The sequence below is a fragment of the Chlorocebus sabaeus genome, chromosome 12 (assembly GCF_047675955.1).
Source record: "Chlorocebus sabaeus isolate Y175 chromosome 12, mChlSab1.0.hap1, whole genome shotgun sequence".
NCBI lineage: Eukaryota > Metazoa > Chordata > Mammalia > Primates > Cercopithecidae > Chlorocebus > Chlorocebus sabaeus.
Genome location: NC_132915.1, coordinates 48343085 through 48360060, shown reverse-complemented (window position 1 = coordinate 48360060; position 16976 = coordinate 48343085). Strand labels below are relative to the sequence as shown.

Here is a 16976-nt window from a genome sequence, read left to right as displayed (position 1 = left end):
GGAGTGAGCTGCCATCACGCCACTGCACTCCAGCCTGGGTGACAGAGCAAGACCCTGTCACAGAAAAAAAAAAAAAGGAGGAATGTATTGATCTCTGGAGAAAGAGAGTACTTTGGTGAGAATAATGATAATTTTATCATAATTGAGTATTTGCAAAACTATGAACTTTTTATCTTGACTAAAATTTGCAACTGCTTGGAATCTGTTCTATTTATTTTTCTTTGTAATGTTTGCTTATACTTTGTTTTAAAAATCAATTTGCAGAAGAAGACATTTTGAATAAGAGCCTTGATGCAAAAGAACCACCATCTGACTTGACAAGATGAAGACATACCTATTTAATATAACTATGATGCACTTAAATTGAAGCTATGCCACAGGATAGAAACTGAATTATAACTTAAATACATGTTGGAAGTGTAACACTGTTTTTCAAGGTTTTAAAAAAATTCCAAATGCCTTTTAGCCTTCTTTAATATTTTTAGGTAAGGAAAGTATGTTTGGATTTTTTCTCTTTGTAGGTATATGAGATTGAAATATGAAGTATTTGGAAAACAAACGTCAAGCAATGGGAAGCCATTTTGATTTCTTGAGTAATCTTGTAAGCATTAAGTGAATGACAAAGTAGTAGTGTAACTAATTTCTTATGTTATAACTTCAGTCAGTTAATATAAGGATGAGTAGTTTTTGTTGTATGTTCACTAAGTGGTTAATAGCCATTGAATATACTAATCTTTCATCGTAGAGAACTATACAACTTTTATTGTTTCTTTATGGAACATTCTGGCTAACCAGAAAAAGTGAGAAAAGTAGTACCTTGGGATGTGTAGTCAAGATGACAAATTTTAAGACTGGAAAAGCTCTAAACAAGCTTAATGATTATTCAAGTAGAATGATCCTAAGAAGTGATGTTTGGTGGAATAAAGTGCATGTGATGATTAAGTGAAGACTGGGGCAGAATGATTTAAAAAAAGGAAAAAGATGGAAGAAGATGAGTAGACACTTGTAAGGAACACTGTCAAACTATAAACCCATTCAGTGGGTTGTGTAACATTTATATTTAGTCTAATTTAGACTTTGATAATTTAACTTAATTCTACTTTTATATTTTAACAAAAATATAAATTAAAATTTTCATTAGTCTGTTTTATTGTTGTTGGGTTATTTTGTACTCCCTGTTGAGAGAAGGGAACAAGGAACAACCATCAAAATTCCTCAGTCCCTACAGAATAGCCCCACAATAACTTGAGAAAACTGAACCTGGAGTTAAATAACTTGTCACACTTGTAGTCTCCTGCCTCACTCCTTCAAGTGCCCTGCCTAGAAAAAGACTTGGGTCTAGCATCCAAGTGAACACATACTATTGCCCTCTGTGAACCAGGAGGAATGGAACAGGCACTGGAAGGGTGATAGTACCTACAATACCCTTTGTAGTCCCCATCTCACAACCATCAAAATCTTATCCACTAGCCCCCAAAAAACTGGCAAGGAAAGAAGGTGGAGGGGAAATTTATGGAAGTAGATGGCTTAATAGTTCATCTCTCTTCATTTATCTTGGACTGCCTTTCTCTAAGTTGTTTGTCTTGTCCCAGTGTGAAGACTCATCTTTTTGTGAGAAAAGACAAAATGAAGCACATGTAACTACCTTCTTTGCAATAGAAAAGCAGAAGAAAAAAAGCTTCTAAGTTGCTGTTTTCTTTTATTAGTTAATAAAACAAATCAGGGACTATGCAGGTCTATGGGGAAACCTTTAGTCTGCTTTAAGAAAACTCAGTATCTGAAAATCTTAGCATGTAACGCTATCATATCAGCATCTGCAGAAGTGCCAAGGCCATTGCTAGACACTTAATGTGTATTATTTCATTTAATTATATTTTAAATGTGCTTCCCTAGTAATTCTTAAGCTCAAGAAAGAGTTTGAGAACTGCTGCTAGGAAATAGAGATTCACATTTAACCCTGTTGTACTTTTAAGAAGCAGGTATGTTGTTTCATATATACTTCGGTAGAGATTGTTAACTATCGATAGGGAAGCTCAAGTTCGCCACTCAAGTCTGAGAAACCCTTAATTACTGAGAATCAAATGAGCAGAATGTCTGTAGACATTTTGGATTTGTAAAAATCACGTTGTTGAGTTATACCTGTGATAGGCGGAAAGTTTTTGGCATTCTTTCCTGTTCTTCATATTCCAGTACCATAAACAAAAAATATCTCAGATCTGTCACTTTCTTCTCCTAAACCAAAGTGATTGCGGCTTTTTGCCTGCAGCCTTTTCCCTATCCAATATCTCCTGCATAGTTACCTTTTGATCTTAAGAACTGTGTTGATTGGGTCACTTCCTTGCCTGAAATTCCACTAATGGTTCATTGTTAATTCTAAAACAGAGTTCAAATTTAAAGGCATGTAAGTTCCCCTATAGCAGATTTCTTCTATTCCCCCTTCTGCTGTAATCTCCCTTTTTTTTTTTACTGAAATGCTTCAGTGAGCATGGGTCTTTAGGGGTCTTGGTTTACAATTTTTCTGAAGCAGGAATACCTTGCCTTCCTCTACTAGGTTTACCACAATTACAGCTCTCTTTTAAGCCTCAGAAAAAATGTCACTTCCACCTTGAAGTCTTAATCCACGCTTTTTATATCCATGTGCCTATTCCTTCTCTGAAATCTCCTATGGTTTATCTTAACTTTTTATTCATTTTATGTCCCACTAATTGATTTTATTATATATTTTTTATGGTTGCATGTGGTCTCTCTAGTTATAGCAATACATACATACATACATAAATACATACACACCTATGTAAATGTGTGTCGGGAGTATGTATTCACACACAGATACCCCAAGGCCATGTGTCATCTTTATCAATTGTTTAAGTTTTGGAATTGTTTAGTTTGCCTCCTATATCATGGAATAAATGGTAAAGAGGGCTAATTCATTACTGTAAGTGGATTTCTCATTACATTCATATCAGACATTATATAGAATGTACTGTTTTGTTCACTGTTTGTAAGATACAAAGGTGTATAAACTGACCTCTACATCAGCTTGAAACCTGAGATAATGTTAAAATGTTCTAGTTATTTTAAATGTTTAAAGAGAACCACCATATAATGTTGCTAAACATGAAAAATGTCATCAAGTGGAATAAAGAATAGTTGAAGTTAACAATTGGGGGAAATTGAACTGAAAACAAAAATACGAGTATTTTGAAACCTTTTCTTTACCATGAGTCTCTTGACTATGAAGTCAAATTTATCTAAAGGAAAAACAGGAATTCTGGAGACCTGTGTAAAAGCAGACTATTATCTTCCTACTGTGAGTGTACTAAAATTAAAATATGTTTAATGACGTTTTCCTCAATGTAGAAGTATTGAAGTAAATGTTTCTTTTATGTTGCAGATACATAGTTGCTCTAGAGATCACCTTTTTCTTTAGGCACTGTGAATAGCAAGTCCGCATCCTAAGCTGAAAATATTTGAGAATCCTCTATGGGAGTCTTTGTAAATATTTTAAATACTGTTGTTTTCAATAAATATTTTATACTATCTGGCTCTGGAATTTCCTGTATAATATCAAAAAGAACTATGCCCCTGCAAACCTTAAGATGATCACATATAAAGGTATATTAATAACCTGATCAACAAATTTGAGAGGTTCAGTGATTCCGGTAAACATGTTTTGTTACTTCCATTTTAATTACTAGATTTACTGTACATAGTATTTTAAAATGAATTTTTAAAGTAATATCTATACTGTCACTTTTCTCATATGGAGTCTTTACACTAATGTATTGCCAATGGCCCTAATTAGGTAATTTTTATAAATTACACCTGAATAGCTTCTTACTCTTCATAAGTAGTGTCATCCACATCTGCTGCTAGAAAGGGTTTAATAAGTATTAAATAATTTTATAAAGCCTTAGAAATTCTAAAGCCCTATCACTTATATATACTGTCCATACAAAGATAGCACCTCGGGTGTAAAATGAGAGGCTTAGAGTTGATCACAGGTCTCTTGGCTCTAAAATACTTAGCTTTCTTTTCAAACAATTCATAAGGCAGCTATTGCTGGAACTGGAATGGGACATTTTAGATCTGTTTGCCCATTTTACTACACATTGCCAATCCAAATTAGGAACCTCAAAATCCTTTCTTAAAAGTAGGTGATCCAAGAATCTGGTTCAGTATTATCCAATTTCCAGAGAAATGCAAATGGGAAAGTGATCTTGCCCAAAATGAGTGAAACACTATTCCTTGAGGAAGGTCACTTAGCTTCCTGGGCTTCAGCTTACTCAGTATGTAAATACGGAATTATATGAAGGAATAATACACATTTAAAAAGCTAAGACCCATCAGTGCTGATCTGTGCAAGTTATAAGAACAAAAAAATTGCCGTGTGCAGTGGCTTACGACTGTAATCTCAGCACTTTGGAAGGCTGAGATGGGCGGATCACTTGAGGTTAGTAGTTCGAGACCAGCCTGGCCAACGTGGTGAAACCCCCATCTCTACTAAAAAATACCAAAAATTAGCTGGGCGTGGTGGTGCATGCCTGTAGTCCCAGCTACTTGGGAGGCTGAGGCACGAAAATGGCTTGAACCTGGGAGGCGGAGGTTGCAGTGAGATCGCGCCATTGCACTCCAGCCTGGGCAACAGAGCGAGACTCATCTCAAAGAAACAACAACAACAAAAAATAAAAAGCTATGACTCTTACGGTTAACTTTTCAATGGAAGTAATGGGGTGTAATGATGAGGAGAGTCAGTAGTCAGATTGCCTGGGTTTAGCTGTATGACCTTAATAAGGTCACAGCAATTTGCTCATCTGTTAAAATAGCGATCAAAGTAACCTACCACATAGGTTGTGAGGATTCAGTAAGATAAATGCACACGTGCTTAAGAACACCTGACATTTAGTAAGGGATCAAATACTGAAATAGGTTTCACATCCAGTAATTTTGGGAAGAATGGCTCAGTAGATGGTAATGGTAGTTAACACAGGACCCTATGCACGCTATGCGCTAGGCACCGTTCCTAAATACCATGTTGAATTTAATCCTTTTAAACATCCTTTCAAGTGGGTTTTTTTTTTGTTTTTGTTTTTGTTTTTGAGATAGGGTCTTGCTTTGTCACCCAAGCTGGAGGGCAGTGACACAATTATACCTCACTGCAACCTCTACCTCCTGGACTCAAGCAATCCTCTTTTTTCAGCCTCCCAAGCAGCTAGGACTGTAGGCACCCCCCACTATGCCTAGTTAATGAAAAAAAATTTTTTTTTTTAGAGACAGGGTCTCACTATGTTGCCCAGGCCGGTCTTGAACTCCTGGTCTCAGGTGATCCTCCCACTCAGCCTCCCAAAGTGCTAGAATTACAGGTGTGAGCCACCACGCCTGGCTATAAAGTAGTATTCTGACCCACATTTTACCAATGAAGAAACAAGTGTAGTGAAGTTAAGTACTTGCTCATGTTCACAGAGCTAGTAAGTGAAGGGACCAGAATACTAACTCAGGTGGTCTAGCTTGAGTCCATAGCATAAGCACTTCTACAGCTGCTACCAAACATCACTAAAATGCTGGGGGCTAAACTCACAGAATCAAATTTGCCAGTCAAGCAATACTTGTGGGCAGTCAGAATCTTTAGATTTACATATTAAGCACTTTCGAGTTATTTCAAATAAGGCCATGTTTTAACTTGCTAACACGTTTATTCATGAATGAAGCCAAGAAGAATTTATAAATGCATTTTAATACCTTGCTGATAAAATAGTAACATTCCATCTTTGCAATCTGATACGGAATACAGGAGATACTGGTAAAGGCTTTGATGTGCATATCTATTATAACCAGGTAATGAGAACACACACGAACCACCTACTTTAGTGTTACATCATACCAACTTCTCAGAAAGGCCAGCTTCAAAGCTCTACTGGGTAGCCGAGTAAATAGCGTCCAATGTTTAAAGACTGGGGAGCCGGGGAGAAAGATGAAAGGAGTAAGCAGCACACACTTCAAAGCCCACTTTTAAGCACACGACATTATGAATATTAAAAATAAAGGATGCAAACAAAAAAGGCAATTCAGCATTTTCAGAAAGAGCATTATTCAACGCATAAGGAGACTGTGCTTGGGGCCATCCACTCTCTCCAGCTTCTCAAAGTGTTTCCGGGCATTGCGAATGTTGATCAGAGTGGCCGCAGAAGGGATCGACGGGTCTGACATGACCACCATCACGTACGTGTTTGAGGTGAAGATGTCGATGAAAGCAGCGAAGTTGGAATTCCTAACTTCCATGCTCTGGAAGGAAGCGGCCAGTTTACTGCAGCTCAGCTTGAACTGTTTGATGATGTTGCTGATCTTCTCAAACCGGTGGACGTCGCGCTGCTCTTTGCACTGGTAGTGGGAAATAACCAAGAACGTAGCTCTTTCGAACAGCAGAACTTCATCGGCCTCAATGATTTGGGCAAAATTCCTGAGGTTCATCTCCAGCTGCTGAACGTTGGGAATCAGCTGGTAGACGATGCTGGACCAGGCTTTGTAGAGCGTCTCATCCCAGATGGACGTTCGAAAACAAGCACACTCCAGCGGGCGAGACAGACGCCTCAGGTCTTCCTCTCGCTCTTTAAAAATCAGGTCGCGCTGATCCTCCTGAACCAGATCCATTTTGTGCACCAGGCAGAAGATTTTGGCGTCAGGAGAGTTCTGGAGGATGGCCTCCAGACACGACTGGTAATAATGCATGTCCTTTTCCAGTTCGCGGCTCTCCACGTCAAACACGTAAATCAGAACTTCCACGTTACGGAAAATATTGTCTCGCTGGCTGGTGAAGTAATTTTCCATGAAGGTGTCCTGACCGCCACAGTCCCACAGGTTCAGCACCAGGTTCCCCAGGAATCGGACGTGGGAGTGCTCCACGTCAATGGTGGCCCCCAGGCGCCGGGTGTCGCGAGCAATATAATTGGCGAAGATAATCGACCTCATGCTGGTCTTCCCCGACCCGCTCTTCCCCATCAGCAGCACCTTTTTCTTCATGGCTGTATTTGGCATCACCCGCCGGGGCCGCCGCGGACTGGGCCTGAGGGCGCGGCCTACACGCAGCGCCGAGGGAGGGGTCGGGGGCTGCCGGAGACTCGCAGGCGGTGCCTCGCTCCGCTCCGCCGCGCAGCTGGGCAGGCAGGAGAGGCGAGAGCGCGAACCCGGGGCTGGAGAGGCCGCAGCGGGGCTGGCTCTTCCTCAGAGGGGAGCGCCTGCGGCTGTCGGTAGCAACGGCTTGGGAGACGCGCTTGCCTTCCGGAGAGGGAACCGCTGCGTCCCCGCCACCACCCACTTCCGGCGGCGATCTCGCGAGAGCTTCGTCCCTCCGCCGTTCCTGCCCGACGAGCTTTGAAAAGCTGCTACTCTAATGAAACCCAACCTGGGCAGCGTGAGCCCTAAGATGGAAGGGAAGCCCAAGGACTGCGGTCTTTTGTTCTGTTGCAGCTGGGTTTGCGGTTGCTAGGGGTACGTGTATGGTTGGCAGGGGGAAATGCTGCCCTCTGGTGGCCAAAAAAAAGCCCCAACCACCACCACTACCGCAACTGGCTTTAGGAGCGAGGTGTGCTGGGCGGGTTTCCGCAGGGGCAGCCGACTGATGAAGTGGAGGGAAAGCCTAACTTCCCAGTCCGCTTAGGCCTCCCCAGGTTCCCTGGCCCAGTGAGTACAGGGGCAGGGCAGATGGAGAATGTGCAGATGCGGAAAGTGAGACTTAGACAAGTTAAGCGATTGCCCACCGCTGCGCAGCTAGACGATAGCGAGTCCCTCCTGGGAGACATCCTGGCTTCCAGTTGGTGCTTTTAATTCCTTTCTCACATCTGCTTTTCCCGTAATCTCAGAGTTTAGAATTTATAATTAGAATTCCAAAGCTCTAGGAAACGATAATATGGAATCCCATGCATTAGTTCTATCCTCACAGTAACCCTGTTAATTAGTAACCCTATTTTCAAGTGAGGGAATCAAAGGTTAGAGAGGTTAAGTTACTTGACCAAGTTACACATATACTAAATGATGAAATGGAATTTGGTTTTAGTCTGACTACAGTCTATTTGCCTAACAATAGGCCACCCTGTGCCCCTCTAAAAGCGTAATGTGATTCTGCTCTTGGTCTTCAAGTAGATAAGAGAATCAGTGTCCTCCAGTATCGTTCATACAGAATGAATGAGAGTCATCAGGATACTGAAGCCTCTATATTTATCTTAAAGTCCTTTTTTTTTTCTTTTGAGATGGAGTCTTGCTGTATTGCCCAGGCTGGAGTGCAGTGGCATGATCTCAGCTCATTGCAACCTCCGCCTCCTGGGTTGAAGCGATTCTCCTGCCTCAGCCCCCCAAATAGCTGGGATTATGGGCACCTGCCACCACCCCCGGCTAATTTTTGTATTTTTAGTAGCGACGGGGTTTCACCATGTTGGCTAGACTGGTCTCGAACTCCTGACCTCAAGCGAGCCACCTGCCTCGGCCTCCCAAATTGTTGGGATTACAGGCATGAGCCACCGTGCCTGGCCTAAAGCCCTTTTCAAAGTGTATACTGTACTGTACAAATTCAGGTATTCCATTCTTTCATTTATTAAAAAAAATTCCTACTGTTAACATGTGCAGTAGAAGAAGTTCAAAAATGGCCTTTGTTGTAGTTTATGGAAATCACAGAGTGAAATTCCATAATACAATATAGTATGTGGAAAATCTCTCAGTGTATTCAATTTCATCTCCTTGGTGATCTCTCTTCTGGAGCCTTCTTATCTTTCACCACCATTCTGGGGTTTCCCTTCCCCATTCTTTCGAGTTGGGTATTCTTTTTCCTGATTTCACATCTTCTCATTTTTGGCTAATTTGGTGGAACACATGATCCAATAGCTTCCAGATAAGAAGTATGAGGAGAGTAAAAATTTCAAGACATTGGATGTCTCAAATTTTCTTTGTTTTTACCCTCACACTTGATTGGTTGGACATAATTTTTCCTTAGAGTCTTGGAGGCGTTGCTCTGTTGCTCCATCATCTTTTAGCTGCCAGTAGTCTGATGCCTGCTTCTTGGTTTTGATCTGTTCTTTCCTCTGTAAAAACATATTCAAAATTTCCTTATTCTAGTGTTCTGAAATTTAATGATAATTGGCATTGTTGAGCTCAAATTTGCATTGTGCTGGACCCTCCAATGTGTCTTTTAATTTGGAAACCATGTTGTTGAATTCTGAACAATGTTCTTGAATTGTTTGATGATGTATTTCCTCTGTTCTGTCATGTGAATACTCCTAAGGTCTGGATATCACATTTTATGGAGTCTCCTCTAATGTATTCTTTCTTTTCTTTCTTTTTTTTTTTTTTGGAGACAGAGTCTCACTCTGTTGCCCAGGCTAGAGTGTAGTGGCACGATCTTGGCTCACTGCAACCTCCACCTCCCGGGTTCAAGAGATTCTCCTGCCTCAGCCTCCCAAGTAGCTGGGACTACAGGCCTCCACCACCATGCCTGGCTAAGTTTTATACATTTTTTGTTTCTGTTTTTGTTTTGAGATGAAGTCTTGCTCAGTAGCCTAGGCTGGAGTGCAGTGGCACTATCTCGGCTTACTGCAATCTCCGCCTCCCAGGTTCAAGCCATTCTCCTGGCTCAGCCTCTCAAGTAACTGGGATTACAGAAGCCTGCTACCATGCCTGGCTAATTTTTGAATTTTAATAGAGATGGGGTTTCACCACGTTGGCCAGGCTGGTCTCAAACTCCTGGTCTTAAGTGATCTGCCCGCCTCAGCTTCCCAAAGTGCTGATTACAGGCGTGTGCCACCGCGCCTGGCCTTCTTTTCTTTTTTAAAAAAATTTTAAAATTTATTTTTAGAGACAGGGTCTTTCTCTGTCAACCAGGCTGGAGTGCAGTGGTGAGATCATAGCTCACTGCAGCCTCCATCTCCTCGGCTCAAGGGATCCTCACATGCCAGCCTCCCAAGTAGGTAGGATTATAGGTGTGTGCCACTATGCCTTTTTTTTTTTTTTTCTGAGACGAAGTTTTGCTCTTGTTGCCCAGGCTCGAGTGCAATGGCATGATCTCAGCTCACCACAACCTCCGCCTGCCGGGTTCAAGCGATGCTTCTGCCTCAGCCACCCAAGTAGCTGGGATTACAGGTATGTGCCACCTTGTCTGGCTAATTTTGTATTTTCAGTAGAGACGGGGTTTCTCCTTTCTCCATGTTGGTCAGGCTGGTCTTGAACTCCCGACCTCAGGTGATCCGCCTGCTTTGGCCTCCCAAAGTGCTGGGATTACAGGCGTGAGCCACTGCACCTGCCCTGCCTAATTTTTAAGTATTTTTTTGGTAAACCTTTCTTATTTTCTATTTCTGTCTTTTTGTTCTACTTTCCAGGAGAATTTTCTCATCTTAATTTTCCAACTCTTTGGAGTATTTTATTTTATTTTATTTTATGTTATGTTATTTTTAATTTAATTTAATTTAATTTAATTTAATTTAATTTATTTGAGACGGAGTCTCACTCTGTCGCCCAGGCTGGAGTGCAGTGGCGGGATCTCAGCTCACTGCAAGCTCCGCCTCCTGGGTTCACGCCATTCTCCTGCCTCAGCCTCCCGAGTAGCTGGGACTACAGGCGCCCACCACCTCGCCCGGCTAGTTTTTTGTGTTTTTTTAGTAGAGACGGGGTTTCACCGCGTTAGCTAGGATGGTCTGGATCTCCTGACCTCGTGATCCGCCCGTCTCGGCCTCCCAAAGTGCTGGGATTACAGGCTTGAGCCACCGCGCCCGGCCAGAGTTTTAAATTTTAATATCATATTTTTAATTTCCACAGGCTGTTCTAATTGTTCTTTTTAAAAACATAAAATTATTTTTTTCATGGATTAAATATCTTCTTTTATCTCTCTGAGGATAATAGTAACATTAATAAAAGTTTTTATCCTGTTTAGTCTTGGTTTCTTCCAAGTTTCTTTTGTTTGTATGTTCTCTCTCTCTCTCTCTTTTTTTTTGAGACGGAGTTTCACTCTTGTTGCCCAGGCTGGAGTGCAGTGGCGCGATCTCAGCTCACCGCAGCCTCCACCTCCCAGGATCAAGCAATTCTGCCTCACCCTTCTCGAGTAGCTGGGATTACAGCCATGCGCCACCACGCCCGGCTACTTTTGTATTTTTGGTAGAGATGGGATTTCTCCACGTTGGTGAGCCACCGCGCCCGGCAGTAAAAGAAGTTCAAAAATGGCCTTTGCTGTAGTTTATGGAAATCATAGAGCATTTTCATGTTAGAAACTTTACTCATTTGTTCGGTGATCAGTGGTTGTCTGCTCCTATTTAAAGTTATTTAAAACCCGTGGGTAGCACTGAAGACTGTCAGGTTCATTGAAATGTCTGGGCCATTTCTTTGAAGAAAGTCTTGCCGCCTGCCACCTTTAGACCTGTTCTCTTTGGCTGGTTAGATTCTCCCACGATTCTTCTACTGGGATGGGGTGAGTATAAGCCTGATAAATAGCATTCTGGTTACTAAGTGGGAGAAGAAAGCTAGGTTGCTAATACTCAGTTTGTAGGCCAACTTAATCCTGTTTACAATATGGTACTCCAGTCCTCAGTGTCTCTGGTGTTTCCCTAGTCCAGAGACCCCCTGTTTTACTCTTTGCAGGGAATAAAAACCGCTAGTCTTAGATGAGAGACGGGCAATTGCCCATCTATGTGAAATTGCGAGGGGATCTGTAAGTCTAATTGCATCTTAAAGGGCTCTTCAAACAATCCCTCCTTTTTTAGTGCAATCTCTGCTCTCACTGATGCTACCGACTCTTGAATCATTTGGAGGTTCTGTGGTAAAAATGTTGCTCCTTGTCTTTCCCTACTATTGGCTAAGGTTCAGTTTTCTTGAGTCAGCTAAGTCAGTTACCATTCTTGCTTGTGCATTCCTGCTTCCAAAAATTTTTTTTTTATGATCTCTTACCCCATTTTTGTTCTTGCTATCTCATCCTATTTCTCTCATGTTTGTGGGATTCTGGAGAAAGATAATTGCATGTGTTCAGTCTGCTCGCTTACTTGGAAATAGGAGAGATCTTAATCTAAAATGCTCAAATGGAATAATAATAATTCGATAGTAAGTAATACTGAAAGGGAATTGAAAAGTTTTTTTGTTTTGAATTTTTGTGGGTACATAGTAGGTGTATATATGAGGTACATGAGATACTTTGATACAGGCATGCAATGCATAATAATCACATCATGGTAAATGGGTATGCATCCCCTCAAGCATTTATCCTTTGTGTTGCAAACAATCCAATTATACTCTTTTTTTTTTTTTTTTTTTTTAAGTCAAAGTCTCACTCCATTGCCCAGGCTGGAGTATAGTGGCGTGACACACTGGAGCCTCTACCTTCCAGGTTCAAGTGATTCTCTTGCCTCAGCCTCCCAACTAGCTGGTACTGCAGGCACCCGCCACCATGCCTGGCTAATTTTTGTATTTTTAGCAGAGACAGGGTTTCACCATGTTGGCCAGGCTGATCTCGAACTCCCGATCTCAGGTGATCCGCCTGCCTCAGCTCCCAAAGTGCTGGGATTACAGGCGTGAGTCACTGTGCCAGGCCCAATTATACTCTTTTAGTTATTTTTGAATGTACAATGAAATTATTGACCATAATTACCCTGTTGTGCTATCAAATACTAGGTCTTTTTTTTGTTTGTTTGTTTTTGTTTTTTTATTTGAGGCAGGGTCTTACTCTGTGGCCCAGACTGGAGTGCAGTGTTGTGATCACTGCTCACCACAGCTTCCACCTCCTGGGCTCAAGCAATCCTTCCCACATCAGTGTCCCCGAGTAGCTGGGACTACAGTTACATACCACCATGCCTGGCTAATTTTTTTTTTTTTTTTTTTGAGACGGAGTCTCACTCTGTCTCCCAGGCTGGAGTGCAGTGGCATGATCTTGGCTCACTGCAAGCTCCGCCTCCCGGATTCATGCCATCCTCCTGCCTCAGCCTCCCGAGTAGCTGAGACTACAGGTGCCTGCCACCACGCCCGGCTATTTTTTTGTATTTTTAGTAGAGATGGGGTTTCACCGTGTTTGCCAGGATGGTCTCGATCTCCTGACCTCGTGATCCACCCGCCTCGGTCTCCCAAAGTGCTGGGATTACAGGTGTGAGCCACCGTGCCCGGCCGCCTGGCTAATTTTTGTATTTTTTGTAGAGATGGGATCCCACTATGTTGCCCAGATTGCTCTTGAATTCCTGGGCTCAAGTGATCTGCCCGCCTTGGCCTCCCAAAGTGCTGTGATTACAGGTGTGAGCCACTGTGCCTGGCCCCTACTAGGTCTTATTCATTCTTTCTAACTACTTTTTGTACTCGTTAACCATCCTCACTTCTCCCTTAACCCCCCTGTTATCCTTCCTAGCCTCTGGTAACCATTCTTCTGCTCTCTGTGCCTATGAGTTTGATTGTTTTAATTTTCAGCTCCCACAAATAAGTGAGAACATGTGAAGTTTGTCTTTCTGTGCCTGGCGTGTTTCGCTTAACATAATGACTTCCAGTTCCATCCATGTTGTTGCAAATGACAGGATCTCATTCTTTTTTTATGGCTGAATAGTGTATATGTACCGCATTTTCTTTTTTTGGGGGACAGAGTTTTGCTCTGTTGCTCAAGCTGGAGTGTAGTGGTGCAGTCTTGGTTCACTGCAACCTCTGCCTCTCAGGCTCAAGTGATCCTCCCACCTCAGCCTCCTGAGTAGCTGGGACTACAAGTGTGCACCACCATGCCTGACTAATTTTTGTATTTTTTGTAGAGACAGGGTTTTGCTATATTTCCCAGGCTGGTCTCAAACTCCTGGCTCAAGTGATCCTGCCGCCTTGGCCTCACAAAGTGCTGGTATTACAGGCTATAGCCACTGCACCTGGCCACATTTTTTTTTTCTTTTTTTTTATGAGGCAGAGTTTTGCTCTTGTTGCACAGTCTGGAGTGCAATGGCATGATCTCAGGTCACTGCAACCTCTGCCTCCTGGGTTCAAGAGATTCTCCTGCCTCAGCCTCCCAAGTAGCTGGGATTAAAGGCATGCACCACCATGCCTGGCTAATTTTGTATTCTTAGTAGGGACGGGGTTTCTCCATGTTGGTTAGGCTGGTCTCCAACTCCCGACTTCAGGTGATCCGCCCACCTTGGCCTCCCAAAGTGCTGGGATTACAGGTGTGAGCCACCGCATCTGGCCCACATTTTCTTTATCCATTTATCTGTTGATAGACACTTAGGTTCTTCCAAATCTTGGCTGTTGTGAACAGTGCTGCAACAAACACAGAAGTGCAGCTATCTCTTTGATATACTGATTCCCTTTCTTTTGGGTATATACCCAGCAGTGGGATTGCTGAATCATATGATAGTACCATTTTTAGTTTTTTAAGGAACTTCCAAACTGTTCCCCATAATGGTTGTAATAATTTACATTCCCACCAACAGTGTACAGGGGTTCCCTTTTCCCCACATCCTCGCCAGCATTCATTATTGCCCATCATTTGGATAAAAGCCATTTTAACTGGAGTGACATGATATCTCATTGTCATTTTGATTTGCATTTCTCTGATGATCCATGATTTTGAGCACCTTTTTATATGCCTGTTTGCCATTTGTATGTCATCTTTTGAGAAATGTCTATTCAGATCTTTTGCCCATTAAAAAATTTAGATTATTAGATTTTTTCCCATAGAGTTGTTTGAGCTCCTTATATTTTCTGTTTAATTTTTTATCAGATGGGTAGTTTGCAAATATCTCCCATTCGGTGGGTTGTCTCTTTGATTTGTTGATTGTTTCTATTGCTGTGCAGAAGCTTTTTAACTTGATGTGATCCCATGTGTCCATTTTTGCTTTGGTTGCCTGTGCTTGTGGGGTATTACTCAAGAAATTTTTGTCCAGACCAATGTCCTGGAGAGTTTTCCCATGTTTTCTTGTAATAGTTTCATGGTTTCAGGTCTTAGATTTAAGTCTTCAATCCATTTTGACTTTATTTTTGTATATGGCAAGAGATAGGAGTCTACTTTCCTTCTTCTGCATATGGATATTCAGTTTTTCCAGCACTATTTATTGAAGAGACTGTTTTTACCCCATGCATGTTCTTGGCACCTCTGTTGAAATGAGTTCACTGTAGATGTATGGTTTTGTTTCTGCATTTTCTTTTCTCTTTTGTTGGTCTGTGTGTCTGTTTTTATGCCAGTACCATGCTGTTTTGGTTACCATAACTCTGTAGTATAACTGGAGGTCAGGTAATGTGATTCCTCCAGTTTTGCTCTTTTTGCTCAGGATAGCTTTGGCTATTCTCAATCTTTTGTGGTTTCATATACATTTTAGGATTGTTTTTTCTATTTCTGTGCAGAATGTCATGGTACTTTCATAAGGATTTCATTAAATCTGTAGACTGCTTTGGGTGGCATGGACATTTTAACAAAATTGATTTTTCCAATCCATGTACATGGAATATTTTTCCACTTTTTCATGTCCTCTTCAGTTTCTTTCATCAGTGTTTCATGGTTTTCATTGTAGAGATCTTTCACTTCCCTAGTTAAGTAAATTCGTAGGTATTTAATTTTATTTGTGTCTATTGTAAATGGGATTACTTTTTACCTTTTTTTCAGATTGTTCACTGTTGGCATGTAGAAGTGCTCCTGATTTTGTAGGTTGATTTTGTATCGTGCAATGTTACTGAATTTGTTGATCAATTCTAATGGTTTTTTGGTGAAGCCTTTAGGTTTTTCCAAATATAAGAATATATCATCTGCAAACAAGGATAATTTGACTTTTTTTCTTTTTCAATTTGGATGCCCTTTATTCTGAAATGGAATTTTTGCAATATTTTTAAAAAATGCTTTATTGAGGTATAATTTTAATTCTAGAAAATTCATTTATTTTATGTAAGTATATAGTTCTGTTATCACCACTCAATTTTAGAGTATTTCCACCATCCCCAAAAGTTCCCTTGTCCCTGTTTGCATTTGATCTCTGCTGGTAGATCTACCCTGAGACTCAGGCAACTGCTGGTCTGCTTTCTGACTGTATAGATTTACCTTCTCAAGAAACTTCATATAAGTGGAATCGTATAATATATAGTTTTATGGCCTCTTTCTTTCTCTCTCTTTTTTTTCTTTTTTTTTGGAGAAAGAATCTCACTCTGTTGCCCAGGCTGGAGTGCAGTGGCGCCATCTTGCTCACTGCAACCTTTGCCTCCCGGGTTCAAGTGATTCTCATGCCTCAGCCTCCCAGGTAGCTAGGATTGCAGGTGTGTGCCAATATGCTTGGCTAAATTTTTGTATTTTTAGTAGAGGCGGGGTTTTGTAATGTTAGCCAGGCTAGTCTCAAACTCCTGGCCTCAAGTGATCCACGTGCCTCAGCCTCCCAGAGCCACTGTGCTCAGTCCTTTTTCTTTTTAAAAAAATTTTCTAACATCTTTAATCAAATTTCACCCATGCTAAATGAGTTGTATTGGGTGCTTGACTTCCCCAAATGCTCATGTCTTGGGAGGGTATCAGTATTTGAAATCCTAAACCATTCATTTGCTATTTCTTAATAAAAATTTTTGAAAAGCATGTAAACTTTACCCTTATCTTTTGGATTACAATGGTTAAGTACAAAAACAATTCATTTAGCATAATTCAAATTATACATAAAAGCACCTGCAATTTTTTTTAAAATAAAAGATTCACAGTACACTGCACCTTGAATATAAGATATAAGGAACATATAAGGTTGGAATATAACATTTAAAAAGTGAATTCCAGGCCAGGCACGGTGGCTCACACCTGTAATCCCAGCACTTTGGGAGGCCGAGGTGGGCAGATCACCTGAGGTCAGGAGTTCAAGACCAGCCTGGCCAACATGGTGAAACCTGTCTCTACTAAGAATACAAAAATTTGCTGGGTATAGTGGCAGGCACCTGTAATCCCAGCTACTTGGGAGGCTGAGGCAGGAGAATTGCTTGAACCTGGGAGGTGGAGGTTGCAGTGAGCTGAGATCGCACCATCGCACTCCAGACTGGGG

At 41.5% G+C, this 16976-nt stretch overlaps 3 protein-coding genes across 8 annotated transcripts in view; 2 read left to right on the top strand and 1 right to left on the bottom strand.

Annotated features, from left to right (window-relative positions):
• HAUS6 (HAUS augmin like complex subunit 6) overlaps positions 1–3540 on the top strand; it is a 55132-nt gene extending 51592 nt beyond the window's left edge. For all 3 annotated transcript variants that reach the window (XM_073021635.1, XM_073021637.1, XM_073021636.1), the window contains one exon: positions 265–3540. In XM_073021635.1, the coding sequence (XP_072877736.1) occupies positions 265–326 (62 nt within the window). In that variant the 3' untranslated portion in view covers positions 327–3540. The remainder of the gene's footprint in view (positions 1–264) is intronic.
• A 2175-nt stretch (positions 3541–5715) lies between these two features.
• Positions 5716–7339, bottom strand: RRAGA (Ras related GTP binding A). The gene has a single exon (XM_007969147.3). The coding sequence runs from the start codon at positions 7030–7032 to the stop codon at positions 6091–6093; it is 942 nt and encodes a 313-aa protein (XP_007967338.1). The 5' UTR covers positions 7033–7339; the 3' UTR covers positions 5716–6090.
• The window catches only part of SAXO1 (stabilizer of axonemal microtubules 1), a 117662-nt gene continuing 108016 nt past the window's right edge, over positions 7331–16976 (top strand). The window contains exons 1-3 of one of the 4 annotated variants that reach the window (XM_073021639.1): positions 7331–7485; positions 10025–10122; positions 10998–11155. The gene's annotated coding sequence lies outside the window, so the exon portion shown is untranslated. Of the gene's footprint in view, positions 7486–7577; positions 7678–10024; positions 10123–10972; positions 11156–16976 lie in introns of those variants that run through there. The other 3 variants (XM_073021638.1, XM_073021642.1, XM_073021640.1) reach the window with 3 other exon arrangements.

Excerpts from the sequence above, each read along its gene's own strand:
- RRAGA (XM_007969147.3), bottom strand. The coding sequence starts at position 7,032 with ATGCCAAATACAGCCATGAAGAAAAAGGTGCTGCTGATGGGGAAGAGC.